At 44.5% G+C, this 19,112-nt stretch overlaps 3 protein-coding genes across 10 annotated transcripts in view; 2 read left to right on the top strand and 1 right to left on the bottom strand.

Moving 5' to 3' along the window:
* Window positions 1-378, bottom strand: part of NVL (nuclear VCP like) — an 80,713-nt gene extending 80,335 nt beyond the window's left edge. For 3 of the 4 annotated variants that reach the window (XM_066237515.1, XM_066237517.1, XM_066237519.1), the window contains exon 1: window positions 118-378. In XM_066237515.1, coding sequence (XP_066093612.1) covers window positions 118-378 — 261 coding nt within the window. The remainder of the gene's footprint in view (window positions 1-117) is intronic. The other variant, XM_066237521.1, reaches the window with a different exon arrangement.
* A 52-nt stretch (window positions 379-430) lies between these two features.
* LOC136309370 (uncharacterized) lies at window positions 431-2,971 on the top strand. The gene is made up of 2 exons (XM_066237537.1): window positions 431-539; window positions 1,826-2,971. The coding sequence occupies exons 1-2, from the start codon at window positions 431-433 to the stop codon at window positions 2,431-2,433; spliced, it is 717 nt and encodes a 238-aa protein (XP_066093634.1). The 3' UTR covers window positions 2,434-2,971.
* The window catches only part of CNIH4 (cornichon family member 4), a 31,664-nt gene continuing 13,036 nt past the window's right edge, over window positions 485-19,112 (top strand). The window contains exons 1-2 of one of the 5 annotated variants that reach the window (XM_066237562.1): window positions 14,294-14,435; window positions 18,275-18,343. In XM_066237562.1, the coding sequence (XP_066093659.1) occupies window positions 14,367-14,435; window positions 18,275-18,343 (138 nt within the window). In that variant the 5' untranslated portion in view covers window positions 14,294-14,366. The other 4 variants (XM_066237549.1, XM_066237558.1, XM_066237554.1 and 1 more) reach the window with 4 other exon arrangements.

Here is a 19,112-nt window from a genome sequence, read left to right as displayed (position 1 = left end):
TAGTCCCACGCCGAACCAGACTGGGGAGGACGGCCGGTCGAGTTAGACGTGGGAGCGGACCTCGGAACGTCCCCTCGGGCAGCGAACGCGGACCACTGTGAAATGCAAGAAACGCACCTGAATGAGTCGCTGCTTTAGCTTATTATCCACGAAACCTGCGGGTCTGGGCTTCATTACGTCCTTCTCCGTCACCACCGTCCCGGCGCCCAATTTAAGGTGGGCCGGGGGCCTCCGGGAGGCTGCCCGCGGCGATCGCCGGGCCAGTTGCACCCGAAAGGCGCCCCACTCGGCCTGGCCCACGCCGTTCCCCACGGCACTTTTGTACCGCCAGTGGCGGGGAAAACTACCGAGAGCAATGAAGAAACTTGGAAAGAACATCAGGGAGTTTCTAGGTGTCTTTTTTTTTGCAGGCTGGTCCAACTGGCCCTAGATGACGAGGACCCCTTTGAACAAGCTTAACTTTATTGTTTCCAACTGTGTGAACACGTGCGTGCGGCCGCTGCCAGGAGCTTCCCGTCCGGGCTCTGTCACCGCTGCCTGTTGGTAAAATTGTTTTGTCTGTTTTATTGCAGCCACACCTCTGTTCGGGTGCAAAGTTAGTCTTGGCATAGAATCTTAACAAAATCAACAGCTGTAAGTATTTGAGACGATTAAAAAGAGAATAAAAACACACCGCCACCCTGCTGCTTGCTTTGAGAGACTCGTTCACCCAGATAACTAAACCGTGTGTTACATTTGGAGGTAATACGATCTTATGCCGTTTTTTACTACATCTTGGCCCAATTTTATTTGCCCCAAGAAGTTTACTTTCAGTTAAGGAGATTCAAGGAAAGGGACAATTATCATTAATTAAAAAAAAAAAAAGTATCGGCTTTAGTTTCAGTTTCTGTTTGCTTCCTTGCTATTTTCGGTGTTCTTATTTGGGTTATCACAATATTAGGTGCAGCTTAAACAAGTGTGTTATGGTGTAGAGAAGGGAAGAGAAGAGATGGGATTCAGATAAGGCAGAGTTCTTAACGGGATAGTACTAATCTGACTTATTTTCTGTTCAGAGTGCAGATTATATGGTTCTTTTCAGTGGTTCTTATCTGAACGTTGAATTAAGTGTAGATTCTCACCCTGATATTCAGAGCATTGGTGTTGGGCAGATAAAATGTATTATGCTCACTTTGTTAAAGAGGCCGTTGCCCAGGTGATATTAATGTGTGTTGAGAATTGTTGTAGCCTGAGGCTTGGTTTTGGAATTAAGCCTGTCCCACCCTTTTGGTGTGAGGTGGTACAATCCTATCATGCCTCATAGAAGTGATTTTGTATTAGAGACTTCCCCATTATGTATATTGGATTAAGGGTTTGGATTTCTACACTATAAAATGGGAACGGAGCGGGAGTTTGCTCTTGGTTCCTGAGATTAGAAGAGAGAGCAGAGGAGAGCAGAGAAAGGCCACGTGGAGGAGGCCAGGAGAAGCAGCCAAGATGGCGGAGTGCTGAGTGAGATGCCAGTTTGTGTAGAGTTTGTATCTGGGATAAGGAAGAAGATGGGGAACAGAGGTGAATAAGTCTGGTGAGCTAGAAACCTTTGATTCTAGGAAACTCGGATAAGTCAGTAGCTTTGTGAGCACTGAATGTGACTGGGTTTTGGAGCCCAGTGTGTATTTTTACTTGCCCGCCGGGTGCAAAGCTAGAATTAAAGACTATGGCCCACCAGTTTACATTTGGCGTAGTCTGTGGCAGGATTCGATACAGATCGGCAAGGAGCCTTTGAGTGGTGGAGTAGAGGACTGGCTGCTGTTATGGTTCCCCATGGCTGTCCTTTTGGGGATTGTAGGCTGGCTGACTTTTACAGCCATGCATGAGGAAACTGAGAGCTCTGTGGAAGAGGCTGCCCGGGACCTGCAAACCGAGCAGTGGAAGCAGCTGGAGCAAACGTGGGAGAAACAGATGCTGACCCTGGAGCTGGAGGAAGTGCTGGAGGAGGAGGCCGACCAGGTTTGCGAGATTCGCCTGGAAATGGAGCAGCTACTGGAGGAGGATTCAGAGGTTCGTGAGTTGCAGCTTGCCCTGGATGTTGTGGAGAGCCAGCAGCAGCAGCAGGAGGCTGAGGCTGAAGCTGAGGCTGGGTCTGGAGCTACAAGGTCTGCGGAGCAGAGGGCGGCGGCAGCCCGGGGCTTGAGCCTGGCAGCGGGAGTTGGTGTTTTCAGTTCCTCTTTGGAGGATGAGGAGAATCGGACTGGAGTTGTGATCTGCAGCCTCCAGAAGATGGAAGCCCAGCTGGAAGGAGCACCTACTGCGGCCCCGGTAGGTCTGCGATTTTGGGACATAGGTCTGGACATGCTTTCCGGAGCAGAGATGGAAATGCTGACTGCCATTGCCATGTGCCCCTCTTTGGGACAGTGTAAGACCTGCCAGGACGGCAGGGATGAGGGGGGTGGCTGATGCCCCATGTGTGTGGACTGATTTCCTGGACTACGACCGGAGTGGGCATTGGCTCCTTTGTTGGATGGATTTACGGATTACGGATTTTGGACAATGTGAAATACCCTGATGGGGGTGGGGGGTGGCTTTGTTGGAAGCACTCCCCTGCCCCGGGAAGTTTTTCCCATGGCTAGAAAGAAGGCCGAGGACATTTTGCGCTTTGGGCTAAGTGCTCAGAGACTGGTGAAATGTACCTTTGTAATTGTTGAAACCATATGATTTTTGCTGTTGTAATCTGTATAATGCCTAATTTCCTTGCACGGGGATGCTGGTGATGTAAATTGGTGGGTAGTAAAGTGAGCATAGGGGTGGATTGTTGGGCAGATAAAATGTAATATGCTCACTTTGTTAAAGAGGCCGTTGCCCAGGTGATATTAATGTGTGTTGAGAATTGTTGTAGCCTGAGGCTTGGTTTTGGGATTAAGCCTGTCCCACCCTTTTGGTGTGAGGTGGTACAATCCTATCATGCCTCATAGAAGTGATTTTGTATTAGAGACTTCCCCAGTTTTTGGCTCCGCTGTTTCTTTACCGACTGTCCGAATCCAATGCGAACCTGCATGGGCTGGGCTCCTCTGATAGTGGCCCTGGCCTTGGCTCCTGGCTTTACAATTGGTCAACTTAGATCTAACTTCATCTCCTACTTCTTCACCATGTATTTACTCTGCTTTTCACTAAGCATTACCTGCGTTTACACAGTGAATATTTATTGGAGGTCTACAATTGTATTTCCAGGAACTGGTACAGCTATGAAAATACAGGAAAAGTTCCTGCTTCTGTGGAATTTACAGTTCTATTGAAACAAATCTTTATTATATGCGGCTTAAGTGTCTGTTTGTCCCCGATAGCTTATTGGTTGCTTGCGTAACTGTATTAGCCAATGGGGTGAAGTTGCCACGGTATTCAAATAGTCCCGCCTTCTGGCATGCCATCTCACAAATTGAGGTTCAAGATTTGAAAAGGTAGGAAGAGCCGGAGGGAGGCGGGGAGGATTTTCCCACCCTGGGGTGAATTGGGCTGCTGGGACCCTGCGAGCAACAGCCGGCAATGGGGCCGCCCCAGGCGCCGCCATCGCCCAGCTGCCCGGGGCCCTGCCACCACGGGAACCCTACCGGACCGCCCTCTCCCCACCAGCCGGCCACGCTGCCTTACCCGCCAGGCGGCGTCAGGGCCGCCTGCGCCGATCCTCCAGCCGCAGCGGAACGGAGAGACAAACTCCGGCGCCTATTGGCAACGCTCCGCCGGCGCCAATTTCAAACAGCGGAATTAACTGAAAGCTGCGGTGCCCGACCCCACTCCCACTCCCAGACCGGTGGGCCGGGCGAGTCCCCAGCTGGCACCCTGGCTCGGCCCTCGGGCTGGAGGAGTCCGGAATCTGCCCTGGGAGCCACAGCGCGGCAGCGGCGCGACCGCAGTCAAAGATCTCTTTGTACGCAACATTTCTTGAAAATGATGGAAAGATCTACACAAGAAATGTTGCGTACAAAGAGATCTTTGACATTTGAATTAACATTTTATTATTTAAATCACCTTTATTTATTGAGCTAGCGGTGGCTCTTAAGAAATGTACCGCCAGTGGTTTCCTTCATTGCACTCTAAGCAATTAAGCAAGTAGAAGGGGGAAACCCGTGGGGCAGTAAGCAAAGGGGCGTCCTCGCCACCTGCTCTGGGTAATTCAGTTTGAATTAGCATATACCTTTGCACAAATCATTTTTTTTGTATTTTTCTGAAGCTGGAAATGGGGAGAGACAGTCAGACAGACTCCCGCATGCGCCCGACCGGGATCCACCCGGCACGCCCACCAGGGGGCGATGCTCTGCCCCTCCAGGGTGTCGCTTTGCCGTGACCAGAGCCACTCTAGCGCCTGGGGCAGAGGCCAAGGAGCCATCCCCAGCGCCCTGGCCATCTTTGCTCCAATGGAGCCTTGGCTGAGGGAGGGGAAGAGAGAGACAGAGAGGAAGGAGGGGTGGGGGTGGAGAAGCAAATGGGTGCTTCTCCTATGTGCCCTGTCCGGGAATCGAACCTGGGTCCCCCGCACACCAGGCCAACGCTCTACCACTGAGCCAACCAGCCAGGGCCTGCACAAATCATTTTAATTACAATTTATAATATCTAGAACAGCGGTCATTTCGTATGACCGCCGGGCTTTCTAGTTAATTATATACAGCAATTGGCTTCCACTGACATTTCCCTCTTGTCTACATTGCCCTTCCTACCTAGCCTATGACTTTCAGAATCTTAGCCAAACATCTCCCTTTCACCCTTTCCTGATATTTCCCTCCTCCACCCATTGAACACTCCTCTCACTCATTCAACAGATATTTGAGTACCTACAAGTTTCAGTTCATGCACTGCCCTTGGGTCTTGTGAGAAAAGCAAAAGAATTATAACATAGTTTTTATTAGATTGTGCTTGAATATATTAAACGTTAGCAACAATTCCCTGCAGCAGGTAGCACAAGAACAATCAATGCCCAGTAACTTAAAAAAATTTTAATGTATTGATTTTAAAGAGACAGAGAAAGGGGGAGAGAAGCATTCATTTGTTGTCCTATTTAGTTATGCATTCATTTGGTTACTTCCAATATGTGCCCTAACTGGGATCAAACCTGCAACCTTGTTGTTTCAGGACAATGCTCTAACCAACTGAGCTAACTACCTAGTGCCTATGCCCTGTAACTTTTTAAGTGTAATTTAATTTCATGCATGAAAATGTACCACAAGGAATGAATATTAATCAACTGAAGAGCCCAGCATCATCACAACATACAACCAAGCTGTATAGTTTATTTGTCTATAATTTGTCATATAATATTATTCTGCTTTTAGGGTTGGCTTCATGGGTATGGAATCTGTGCATTCACAAAGAGCTTTGTGCTCAGAAGGGCCCCACATTTGGTTTAATGCTCTGCTGTTGCCATCATTAAATTCTTTTTGTTGTTGCCACCTTTAAATTCTTAATAGTACTTTTGGAACAAATTGCCTCTTATTTTAATTTTGCACTGGGCCCTGCAAATTATGTAATTTATACTGACCTGTAGGGTTCTAGCATGACACCCTTTTTTCTTTTAATTAAAAATTTTTTTTATGTATTGATTTTAGAAAGAGCAAGGGAAAGAGAGTGTGTGGGAAGAGAGAGAAAAATCAGTCACTTGTTCCATTTATTTATGCATTCATTGTTTGATTCTTGTATGTGCCCTGACCAGGGATTAAACCCACAACCTTAGTGCATCAGGACACTAACCAACTGAGCTAGCTGTCCAGGGCCTAGAATGGCACCTTTTTGAGGGCAAGGATTGTGTTTTACACCTTGATTGCCTTAGGTGCAGTAGACAATAATTGAAAGTAAGTTAATAACATATACCAATACCGGTATACTTGAATCTTTTTCCGTTGGAATTATTTCCATTATGTATTCCCCTGAAGACAATTTTACATTAATTCCAGTGTTCAGAATTGACACTACCACACATCTAAACCAAAAAGATACTGAATAGTAACTTGAGTGTATATACATCTCAAGAACTTCCTGCAGTAATTAAATGTCCTCCATTCTTTAATGGTACAACCCCACCTAGTGGCAGTGGCACTTTTTTTGTTTTTTTTTTGTTTTTTTTTTACAGATACAGAATCAGAGAGAGGGATAGATAGGGACAGACAGACAGGAACGGAGAGATGAGAAGCATCAATCATTAGTTTTTCGTTGCGACACTAGTTGTTCCTTGATTGCTTTCTCATATGTGCCTTGACCGCGGGCCGTCAGCAGACTGAGTAACCCCTTGCTCAAGCCAGCAACCTTGGGTCCAAGCTGGTGAGCTTTTGCTCAAACCATATGAGCCTGCGCTCAAGCTGGCGACCTCGGGGTCTCGAACCAGGGTCCTCCGCATCCCAGTCCAATGCTCTATCCACTGTGCCACCGCCTGGTCAGGCAGTGGCACATTTTGCCTTCTGTTCCTCACACCTTCACACCTCCCCTCCCAACCTCCAAACTTTGTATCTCACTAGCAAATAGCCCCATGTCTAATTATGCTTTATCTTTAGGGTGATCTATGTGCTCGTTTACTCAGGACAGTCCTGATTTTTGCCTTATCCAGCTTAATTATTAATAGTGCTGCTTTATGGAAATAAATAATCACCTAAATGAGAATAGGCAAAGACTATTCAGAGCTTGCAGTAATATTAAGGGAGTCGACTGTCATTACTTGTATTTTGGCAGAAACTCAAAGGTAGGCAGAGGAATGGGAAAGCTTAATAACTGAAAAAGGGAAGGCTTCAGATATGCCCTGATTGAAGACCATTGGCATGGGAAAGCTGTAGGTGGGCTAAGTATCAATAGAAGCAGGGCACCCTATGTGACTAGTTAGGGGAGCATATTTGGCTTTCTGTGGTTGACCCTAGGTTGGAAGAACAGGGACAAAAATTAGGGAAGCTGTCAGTTGTTAATGAATTGCTAGTCATTCAAGGTCAATTGTTACAGGATTTTTTTTTTTCTTTTTCAGAGAGCGAGAGTTAGAGGGATAGATAGGGACAGACAGACAGGAACAGAGAGAGATGAGAAGCATCAATCATCAGTTTTTCGTTGTGGCACTTTAGTTGTTCATTGATTGCTTTCTCATATGTGCCTTGACCGTGGGCCTTCAGCAGACCGAGTAACCCCTTGCTCGAGCCAGTGACCTTGGGTCCAAGTTGGTGAGCTTTGCTCAAACCAGATGAGCCTGTGCTCAAGCTGGTGACCTCAGGGTCTTGAACCTTGGTTCTCTGCATCTCAGTCCGATGCTCTATCCACTGTGCCACCTCCCAGTCAGGCTGTTACAGGATTTATTGCTGGCTTCCTGGATTGTTTGTGGGAGGTAGTGGTCTGGCTTCCTATAGGTCTGATTTACTGATAACCAGACTGGCTTCCTGGACTGGTTGCTATAGATTATAAGTCAAAATTCTGTTTTTATATACATTCTGGCCATTGTTCATTTGTATATCCAGTTTCTCACCTTTATCTCTCAAAAGGATTCCAGTTTGGACAATACATTATATGTTCACCCAGTGTTCGGTGTTTAATAGGAATGTGAAGAACAATGGGAACATGTACATGGCAGAGATTCCTTACTGAGGTTCAACAGGGAGGCTGCCTTCTAGCTGGCAGCTGGAGACTTAGTCTCTATTCATGTTTTCTGAGGTTAAGAAAAAAAAAATTGGATTTATTTTATTTGGTAAAGGCTAATAATTTAGCTTTCTAATCAAGTTTGTTTTACTTTGAGATGATGGATTCATTTATGTCCCTAATCTTGAATACATTGAAAGCAATACATCGATCTGACATTTTATGCATTCTGTCAACAAACATGTGTTGTATACTACATGCCAGTTACTGTGCTCAAGTCAGAGTACAATGATGCTCAAACAGATACGGTCTTGGGACTTATGTTGAAGTAGAGAGGGACAGGTAAGAAATATGTGGTTACAGGAATGAAAAAGAGTGAGGATTTCACAGCCCTCAGAAGAGTGCCTTTCACATAGAAGGTTTTCAGTGAGTACATAACTGCAAAAGAAGGGAATGAAAATTGTGAAATAAATAATCAGGGTACCATGACAGAGAACAACAAGGAGAGCTGACCTCAGTCCAAGTGGTCAGGAGTAGACTTTCTGAGAACGGGACATGTGAAGGCCTTAAGGATAGCAGGCACTGGTTGTGTTGGAAGAGTTTCAGGCAGAGAGAGGGTGGTACAAAGACCTTAAAGCAGAAAGGTCGACCTGTTCTAGGAACAGAAAGGGAGGAAAAATAAACTTCTTGTTTAAATCACCATTATTAGAGGTTTTTGTTATTCACAACCAACTTTGAGTGGACATAGGTTATTTGAAAGAATATAAAAGTTGAGTCAAATTAAAATGAAAGGGCAAGTGGCCACAGAGACAAAGATTCTTGAATAAGAACTCAATATCGGCCTGACCTGTGGTGGCGCAGTGGATAAAGCGTTGACCTGGAAATGCTGAGGTCGCCGGTTCGAAACCCTGGGCTTGCCTGGTCAAGGCACATATGGGAGTTGATGCTTCCAGCTCCTCCCCCCTTCTCTTTCTCTGTTTCTCTCTCTCCCTCTCTCTCTCTCCTCTCTAAAAATGAATAAATAAATTAAAAAAAAAAAAAAAAAAAAAAAGAACTCAATATCGCCTGACCTGTGGTGGCGCAGTGGATAAAGCGTCAACCTAGAAACACTGAGGTTGCCGGTTCAAAACCCTGGGCTTGCCTGGTCAAGGCACATATGGGAGTTGATGCTTCCTGCTCCTCCCCCTTATCTCTCTCTCTCTCTCTCTCTCTCTCAATCTCTCTCTCTCTCTATCTATCTCCCCCCTCCTCTCTAAAATGAATAAATAAAAAAAAAAAATTAAAAAAAAAACAAAAAAAAACTCAATATCATTATTTTTAAAACAACTGTATTAAGGTATCATCTATAACAATGCATTCATGTTAAGTGTATAATTAAAAATAATTTTTTTTTTAGCATCAGAGAGCGAGAAAGAGGAGGAAACAGGAAAGGAGAGAGATGAGAAGCATCAGTTCTTCATTGCAGCCCCTTAGTTGTTCACTGACTGCTTTCTCATATGTGCCTGGACTGAGGGCTCCAGCCTAGCTAGTGACCCCTAGCTCAAGCCAGCAAACTTTGAGCTCAAGCCAGCAACCATGGGGTCATGTCTATGATCCTACGCTCAAACCAGTGTCCCCATGCTCAATCCAGCAACCTCAGGGCTTCGAACCTTGGTCCTCTTCATCCCAGGTCAATGTCCTATCTGCTGCACCATTGCCTGGTCAGGATAATTCAATTATATTTTAAATTTAGGAAGAATTTGCATAACAAAATTTACTATTTTAAATATTTTAAAGTATAAAATTCAATGGGTTTACTACATTTACAGTGTTGTGCAAGTATCACTACTATGTTCTAAAAAATTCATTGACCCTGGCCTGACCTGTGGTGGCGCAGTGGATAAAGCGTCGACCTGGAAATGCTGAGGTCGCCGGTTCGAAACCCTGGGCTTGCCTGGTCAAGGCACATATGGGAGTTGATGCTTCCAGCTCCTCCTCCCTGTCTCTCTCTCTCTCTCTCCTCTCTAAAGTGAATAAATAAAAGTAAAAAAAAAAAAAAAAAAAAATTAAAAAAAAAAAAAAAATTCATTGACCCAAAGAGAAACCTCATGCCTGTTAAGCTGGCACCACCAGTTTCTCCCTCTCCCCACATCCTTGAAAGCACTAAGCTACTTTTTATCTCTGTGCATTTGCCCATTATAGACATTTTTAAAAAATGGAGGCCCTGGCCAGTTGGCTCAGCGGTAGAGCGTCGGCCTGGTGTGCGGGGGGACCCGGGTTCGATTCCCAGCCAGGGCACATGGGAGAAGCGCCCATTTGCTTCTCCACCCCCCTCCCTCCTTCCTCTTTGTCTCTCTCTTCCCCTCCCGCAGCCAAGGCTCCATTGGAGCAAGGATGGCCCGGGCGCTGGGGATAGCTCCTTAGCCTCTGCCCCAGGCGCTAGAGTGGCTCTGGTCGCAGCAGAGCGATGCCCCGGAGGGGCAGAGCGTCGCCCCCTGGTGGGCAGAGCGTCGCCCCTGGTGGGCGTGCCGGATGGATCCCAGTCGTGCGCATGCGGGAGTCTGTCTGACTGTCTCTCCCCGTTTCTAGCTTCAGAAAAATACAAAAAAAAATAAAAAGAAAGAAAAAAAAAAAGGAATCAGCCTGACCAGGCGGTTGCACAGTGGATAGAGCGTTGGACTGGGATGCGGAGGACCCAGGTTTGAGACCCCGAGGTTGCCAGTTTGAGCACAGGCTTATCTGGTTTGAGCAAAAGCTCACCAGCTTGGACCCAAGGTCTGTGGCTGGAGCAACGGGTTACTCGGTCTGCTGAAGGCCCACAGTCAAGGCACATATGAGAAAGCAATCAATGAACAATTAAGGTGTCACAATGAAAAACTAGTGATTGATGCTTCTCATCTCTCTCCATTCCTGTCTGTCTGTCCCTATCTATCCCTCTCTCTGACTCTCTCTGTCTCTGTGTAAAAAAAAATAAAAAAATAAATAAAGGGAATCATATAATATGTGACCTTTTGTGTCTGGCTTCTTTCAGTTAGCATAGTTTGCTTCCAAGTTTATTCAGGTTGTAGCATCTATTAGTATTTTGTTCTTTTTTATGGTTGAACAATATTTTATAGTATTGATTTATCACATTTATCAGTTAATCAGATGATTGACATTAGATTCATTTCCTTTTTTTTTTTTTTTTTACAGAGACAGAGAAAGAGTCAGAGAGAGGGATAGGTAGGGACAGACAGACAGGAACGGAGAGAGATGAGAAGCATCAATCATCAGTTTTTTGTTGTGACACCTTAGTTGTTCATTGATTGCTTTCTAGTTGTTCACTGATTGCTTTCTCATATGTGCCTTGACCGTGGGCCTTCAGCAGACCGAGTAACCCTTTGCTTAAGCCAGCGACCTTGGGTCCAAGCTGGTGAACTTTGCTCAAACCAGATGAGCCCACGCTCAAGCTGGTGACCTTGGGGTTTTGAACCTGGGTTCTTTGCATCTCAGTCTGACGCTCTATGCACTGCGCCACCGCCTGGTCAAGCTCATTTCCTTTTTTTTTTTTTTTTTCATTGTGCATTGCAACACGTTAGTTGTTCATTGATTGCTTTCTCATATGTGCCTTGACCATGGGCCTTCAGCAGACCCAGTAACCCCTTGCTTAAGCCAGCGACCTTGGGTTCAAGCTGGTGTGGGCTTTTGCTCAAACCAGGTGAGCCCGCGCTGAAGCTGGCGACCTTGGGGTCTCGAACCTGGGTCCTCCGCATCCCAGTCTGACGCTCCATCCACTGTGCCACCACCTGGTCAGCTCTTTTTATTTTATTTTATTTTATTTATTTATTTTTTATTTATTTATTTATTCATTTTTAAAGAGGAGAGAGAGAGATAGAGAAAGAGAAGGGGGGAGGAGCTGGAAGCATCAACTCCCATATGTGCCTTGACCAGGCAAGCCCAGGGTTTCAAACCAGCGACCTCAGCATTTCCAGGTCGACGCTTTATCCACTGCGCCACCACAGGTCAAGCCCCAGCTCCTTTTTTTTTATGTTCAAGTTTTTCTGTGAATACCTGATTGCAGTTCTCTTTGGGTATATACCTAAGAATAGGATTGTTGGGTCATATGGTAATTCAATGTTAAAGAACAAACAAACTATTTCACAGTAGCTGTGCTGTTTTCCATTCCTACCAGCAATGTGTGAAGGTTCCAATTTCCCTATATTCTCCATTTTTATTTTTTAAATTATTTATTGATTTTTAGAGAGATAAGAAAGAGTAGGAGAGAAACATTGATTTGTTTTTCTACTTATGTATGAATTCATTAGTTGAGTCTTTTTTATTTTATTGATTGATTTTAGAAAGAATGGGAGAGAGAGAGAGAAAGGGAAACATTGTATATGCCCTGACTGGGAATGGAATTGGCAACATTTACATATCAGGATAATGTTCCAACCAACTGAACTATCCTGCCAGGGCTGTATTTTTGTTTTTTAATTACAGCTATCCTAGTGGGTGTGAACTGGTGTCTTATTTTTATTTTGATTTATGTTTCATTAAAGTTAATTTCTTTTTTTTTTCATGTTTTATTTATTGATTTCTAGAGAGAGAAGATAGAGAGTAGGGGGAGGAGCAGGAAGCATCAACTCCCATATGTGCCTTGACCAGGCAAGCCCAAGGTTTCAAACCGGCAACCTCAGTGTTCCAGGTCAACGCTTTATCCCACTATGCCACCACAGGTCAGGCCTCTTTTTTTATTTTTTTTATTTTTATTTATTTTTATTTTATTTATTCATTTTTTAGAGAGGAGAGAGACAGAGAGGGAGAGACAGAGAGAGAGAAGGGGGGAGGAGCTGGAAGAATCAACTCCCATATGTGCCTTGACCAGGCAAGCCCAGGGTTTCGAACCGGCGACCTCAGCATTTCCAGGTCGATGCTTTATCCACTGCGCCACCACAGGTCAGGCCTCTTTTTTTTTTTTTAAAGTTAAATTCTTAATGGTTGCCCTGAAAATTATAATTACCATGTTAATTTATAATCGAAGGTATAACATCATAATTTATAACATCAACTTAGTTTCAATGGTGTGCAAAAATATGCGACTATGTTTAGGTTTGTTCCCCTTTTTATATTGTTATTGTTGCATGTTACACATCTCTAGACATTGTGTGTCTTTCAACAGATTTATAATTATGGTTTTGTGTAATTGAATTTTATTGTTGATATATAATTGACATAGAACATTAATTCGATTCAGGTGTACAGCATGATTTGATATTTGCATGTATTGAAATGATCACCACAATAAGTCTAGATAACATCTATTGCCATCATGGTTTTGATTTGCCTTTCTCTAATGATTAATGATTTTGAGCATCCTTTCATATGCTTGTTGTCTATTTGTACATCTTCTGAGAATGAGCCCTTGCCCATTTTGTAATTAGGTTATTGGGGTTTTTTGGTATTGAGTTGTAAGAGTTCTTTACATATTCTGGATGTTAATCCCTTTTCCAATATATGATTTCAAATATTTTTTCCCAGTCCATAGGTTGCCTTTTTTGCTCTGTTGATTATTTCCCTTGATGTATAGAAGTTTTAAATTTGATGTCGTTACATTTGTCTATTTTTGCTTTTGTTGCCGGTGCTTTTTTATATCATATGCGACAAATAAATCCAATATCATAATGCTTTCCTCTATGATTTATATAGGAGTTTTATGGTTTTACATTTTTACTAAAATCTGGGCTAAATTTAATAAAATCTCTCCTTATAGTCAGTATGGTCATTCATTTGACAGACATTTATTAAATGCCAGCTCTTTACAGAATAGAAGATATTGGGGGTATAAAAACGAATAAAAATGCCTGACCAGGCAGTGGCGCAGTGGATAGAGCATTGGACTGGGAAGCTGAGGACCCAGGTTCGAGAACCTGAGGTCGCCAGCTTGAGCGCAGGCTCATCTGGCTTGAGCAAAGCTCACCAGTTTGGACCCATGGTCCCTGGCTTAAGCAAGGGGTTACTCGGTCTGCTGAAGGCCTCCGGTCAAGGCACATATGAGAAAGCAATTAATGAACAACTAAGGTGTCACAACAAAAAACTGATGATTGATGCTTCTCATCTTTCTCCGTTCCTGTCTTCCCCATCTGTCCCTCTCTCTGACTCTCTGTCTCTGTAAAAAAAAAAAAAAAAACTGAATAAAATCTGTTACTTTTATCATAATCTAAGGTACAGCTGGCTAAGCATGCAACAAAGACATGCCTCTGCTAGAGGCACCTACAAGGTGCAGAGGGCATGTGATGATAGCCCGTTTATAAATAATCTGTTCACAGTCCATCTAGCTTTGACCTATGAACACTGTGATCCCATGGGCCTATGTTGTCAGGCAAATCCAGTTGGTTTTGCCTTCATTCAAATTCTCCTCTTCATCCTCTTCTCTCCCAAGTGTCCTCCCTGGGGACAAACTTGTCTCCTTTCTAGGGGATCCAATGGGTCCAGCGCAGAACCTGAAGAAAATTTCTCAGGTGGCAGAAAAATTCTACTGGGTATCCATAAGATGACAGGCATTCAGTAAATACTCATTGATTCCTGTCACAATTTATTGAAATAATTAAATTTAGAATAGAGGTCTTGCCCACCTCTTTGATAGGTATTCACGCTGATTAACTATATCTCCCAGCATGCATCAGAATTAAGGTCTTTTAAAAATATATGGACTTCAATTCCCGGCATGCCGCGCTCGGGCAGATAGACTAGATGCCCCAGCAAGGGGGGGTCAGTGCCCGGGAGCGGGGCGGGTCCAGGCACCCGAACAGATTTCACGGAAGGAGCGGCGGCGGCGGAGGAGGATGGAGGCGGTGGTGTTCGTCTTCTCTCTACTGGACTGTTGCGCGCTCATCTTCCTCTCAGTGTACTTCGTATCCTTGTCTGAGGCGGGCGGAGGCCTCCCTGGGGCCCGCCGGTTGGGGACCAGGGCAGGTGCGTGGGGGCGAGGGAGGCGGCGGGGCTCCGGGCGTGGGCCTCCTCTGCCCTGGGTGCCGCTGGGTTCGCCGGGCCTGCCCGCCGCCGCCCCCATGCTGCCTGGAGCGGCCCTGCTTTGAGCAGGGCAGACTCTCAGCTTCCTTGTCGGTCAGGTTCTTTAGTGGAGAGAGGTCCCGCTTTGGGCCCTCGCGAGACAGGGTCGTGTTTTTTCTTGGGGATCACCTGGGTCGGGCCCTTTGTCACGTGCGGGGGGGGGGGTCCCGAGAGCGACCGCCCAGGCCCGGGGACTCGTTCCCACACCTCCATCTGGTTGCTGGCAGATGGAGGTGTGGGAACGAGTCCCACCCCCGCCGCCGCCCCTTTGTTCTCGCGGGTGGTGAAGCCTGTAGGGACCTTGCAGTTCTGGGAGTCAGCACCTCCAGTGTGCAGTGCCTTCTTCGCCATGTCGCTTCATATGGAGTGTTAGGAAGGATGTATTTTTAAGAACCATCTGCAGTTGATTGTTTTGGTTGCCCCAGGCGGTTGCAGATCTGGGAATTTGTATAGTAACTATGCAAGTGATGTCTATAATTCCCAGTCGTTTCTCAACTTTTACTCTTGTCTGGGTCCGCCCATATGTAAGACTTAGATATTTTGTGTAGCTGTCCATGTTACAGTATTTCAACTGTATTTTCAGGCCAAGGAGGGTTGTTAGGCCGAGCACCCTAGACGCTGTGCGGGCTACATCTCTACCTTACTCTTGTGGGAGCATCTTGTCTCAGCTGTCACCCAATTCATTTAAGTAATTAAATATAAGCTGGGAAAAACTCATGCATGAGAAACTAGGCATTTTTTTTCTTCTTTCCTTGGAAATCGCAGGTGCCCCTTTTTGACAAAAGGAAACTTTGTTCGCCCAAGCATCCTGGCTTTAGGACAGTAGTACAGAGTGTGTCTTCAGTGCGGCTCCGTACTTGATTATGAACAGACAGCCTGTTGTGCTAGGGGACAGAATTGAAAAGGGGACACCTTGCTTAGCTAGATATTTGCTGTGCACACTAACTAATTCACCTCTCTAAGCCTTAGTTTTCTTCTCTATAATGTGGGGAGAGGTTTCCTTCCCAGATATGTGTGTATACAGTGAGACCAGAGGCTAAGCACTTAGCACAGTGCCTGTCCCACAGCCGGTGTTCAGTAACTGCTCCACCTTCCCCAACTGAGCACCGGTTTTTACTTTCACTCATGATTTCTCACTATAACCCGGAGTTTTGTGAGGGTTGGGGAACTGACTGCAAGGGCAGCATCATTTGCCTAAGTTTTGATGACTTTTGTCCCTCTTGTGACATAAGGAAGTGGAGCTTAAACTCAGAGAAATGAAACTTGGGTTTCTCTTTTTGATGTTTGCAAAAAAAAATTTAGGCTTGATATTTTAAAACAATGTTGGCTTCTACCAGTTTAATAGAAAAATGTTAGGTGGACTATTTGACTTAGACGTTAAGGTGTATTCAGGGTGTGTTTTGATGAGATTCAGCATATTGTATTACTGTATCTTTGGATAGTTGCAATAGCTTACTGTTAAGAGCCAAGAGGTGGAGTATGGTCAGGTAGACATTCTATAGGGATAGGAGTTTTCCTGAACTCTGACCACTGAATAAAACCTGCAGAGAATGAAAGGTTGGTATTTATTATAATCATACACAGGCTAGAGCAAAGGTGTGCTCATGACATTTATGGTTGATGATATTGAGCACATGGATGTGGTTGATTTTGGTGGTAGTAGAAACTCAACTGGAAAGTCTGGACTAAATCAGATTTTGGAGGGCTCAAATGGTAAGGACAGGGTGGGGGATGGTTAGGCAAAAGGGAGCCATTGAAAAGTTTTGACATACAGTACAGTGGTGTACTAAGAAGGTGAGTCAGCAGAGTGGGTTGGAAACAGGGAAGATGGGAAAGTAGGAAACCATTAAGGTTCAACTGGTTTTGAAATGGAGTGCTAATTGTGGGCTTGTGAAAGAAAGAATTAATGTGAGCAGCATTAGGAAGAAGTGATTGTTAGGACCTGGAAACAATTGATTATGAGATCAGAAACAGAAGGCAGGCATAACTTTCCATATTTTGAGCCTGGGCAAGTGATGCTGTGTCATTAACAGAAATAACACAAATTGGAAATGGAATGTTTTGTAGAGAAAGTGATGTTTGATTTTAGCTGTGTTGAGGTGTTTAGAATTTAGTTGAGAATGTTTGTTTACACTTGGCATTGTTGGACTTTTTCAAACATAACAGTAGAGGGAGTAGTGTAATACACCCCATATTTCTGTTACTCACCTTCAAAGATTTTCAACATTTTGCCATCATTATTCATCTCCCAGCTATTGGGAGGAGGTGATAGAGCATCTTAAAGTAAATCCCAGGTAAAAGTTGAAGGCTTTTCCTTTTGTCTATTGTCGCTCAATTTTTTTTTTTTTTTTTTGTATTTTTCTGAAGTTGGAAACGGGGAGGCAGTCAGACAGACTCCTGCATGCGCCTGACCGGGATCCACCTGGCACGCCCACCAGGGGGCGATGCTCTGCCCATCTGGAGCATCGCTCTGTTGCAACCAGAGCCATTCTAGTGCCTGAGGCAGAGGCCACAGAGCCATCCTCAGCGCCCGGGCCAACTTTGCTCCAATGGAGCCTTGGCTGTGGGAGGGGAAGAGAGAGACAGAGAGGAAGGAGAAGGGGAGGGGTGGAGAAGCAGATGGGCGCTTCTGTGTGCCCTGACTGGGAATCAAACCCAGGACTCCTACACGCCAGGCCAATGCTCTACCACTGAGCCAACTGGCCAGGGTCTTCGCTCAAATTTTTATTTATGAGTTTACATTTTGTACTGAAAACCTTTTTTTGTTTTTTTGTGTTTTTTTGCTTAATATGTTTATTGTGGAAAGTTTGGGAAATAGAGAAAAGTATTAGGAAAACAAATCATGACCAGCTGGATTTATAGTTTTGAATCCTGTTTTCTCTTTTTGTATTTTAAGTCCTTAAAGACATTTTATGGGCCCTGGCCGGTTGGCCCAGCGATAGAGCGTCGGCCTGGCATGCGGGGGACCCGGGTTCGATTCCTGGCCAGGGCACACAGGAGAAGCGCCCATTTGCTTCTCCACCCCTCCCCTCTCCTTCCTCTGTCTCTCTCTTCCCCTCCCGCAGCCAAGGCTCCACTGGAGCAAAGATGGCCCGGGCGCTGGGGATGGCTCCTTGGCCTCTGCCCCAGGCACTAGAGTGGCTCAGGTCGCAGCAGAGCGACGCCTTGAAGGGGCAGAGCATCGCCCCCTGGTGGGCAGAGCGTTGCCCCTGGTGGGCGTGCCGGGTGGATCCCGGTCGGGCGCATGCAGGAGTCTGTCTCTCCCTGTTTCCAGCTTCAGAAAAATACAAAAAAAATAAATAAAAAGACATTTTATGGCTATATCATAAATAAACACTATTTTTCTACTATTGGGAATTCAAGTTTTTAACATGTACACTGTTTTTATAGGTTTTATTTTTCCATTTGTTATAGTCACTGTTTGACATTTGAAGAATTCAGATTGAATGTTCAGGCAAGGGTCACATTAGAATTGAGCATAAAGAGAGCATTATTTTGTGATAATCACTTCTTGAAGGAACATAATGAGAAAATTGTGTAGTCTAATGAGTGAGCTCTAAAGAAATAACTAAATTTTTTTCAAGTCAAGTAATTCTGCCTTGTGGCTGGAATTGCTTTCTGAAACTTAAAAACATACTTAATTGTTATAAAAGAAGTAGTAATTCCTTATCTTGGTCATCAGATAATTACATTGTCTGATTTAGAGTGTGATTACATTAACGCGAGATCATGTTGCTCAAAATTAAACAAGGTAAGACGTTTCTTTCCTCCTTTTCTGGCATTGACAGCCCTTTATTTTCTGTTACAGGCTCTTAAATGTATATTTTATTTCAGAGTGCATATTGTTTCTTATTGGAATGTTGATAGAAGTATCTGTTTTGCAATATTTTAAAATGTGAAACTGTACTAGAAGAACTTAGAATTTTGTTTCTTTACTCTGCTTCTTCCTTGTCCCCCTGTCCACAGTGGACAACATTATTCCTCAGATGAGGTAAAAGTTTCTTATGAGGGTATAATTGTTTTTGTCATCTGTGTCCCCTCTACCCTGCTCATGGAAAAAAAGCTCAGTCTGTCTTGTTGAATGAAAGACGACATTCTTTTTGTGGCTTGCTGAGAAGTGGAATTAAGTAGCTGATTTGTTTTCAAGCCACTTCACCTTTGGTATCTATCTAGTCAGAACTTTATATTGGCAAAAATATTCTGAATTGCAGAGTTTGTCTAGATGCAGAAAAACCAGTTGGTCCTGATTCATTTGAGATGAGCAGACAGAAGAGCTTCCCAGATAAAAGTTCACATGAAAATACAATACTGAGTGAGAGGTGCTTTGGGCTGGACCTAAGAGTGATTCCCGTGTGTCATTCCACATCTTCAGTCCACCTAAGTTTCTGTGGCCCATGAAGGGAAGATCCACTTAGAAAGTTAAAATTTCTACTTAACTATATTCCTCTCTCTCTCTCTTTTTTAATTTTAATTTTTCATTTTAGAGAGAGAAAGGGAAACATTGATTTATTGTTCTATCC

The sequence above is a fragment of the Saccopteryx bilineata genome, chromosome 1, assembly GCF_036850765.1.
Source record: "Saccopteryx bilineata isolate mSacBil1 chromosome 1, mSacBil1_pri_phased_curated, whole genome shotgun sequence".
NCBI classification, from domain to species: domain Eukaryota; kingdom Metazoa; phylum Chordata; class Mammalia; order Chiroptera; family Emballonuridae; genus Saccopteryx; species Saccopteryx bilineata.
The sequence above is the reverse complement of the archived record's forward strand: the minus strand, read 5'-3'. Positions and strand labels throughout refer to the sequence as shown.

What these genes read in the sequence shown, in the direction of transcription:
- LOC136309370 (XM_066237537.1), top strand. Translation starts at nt 431, where the DNA reads ATGACGAGGACCCCTTTGAACAAGCTTAACTTTATTGTTTCCAACTGT. An exon ending in GGGCTCTGTCACCGCTGCCT is followed by an intron (nt 540 to 1,825) that starts GTTGGTAAAATT and finishes TGGGGATTGTAG; the next exon opens with GCTGGCTGACTTTTACAGCC.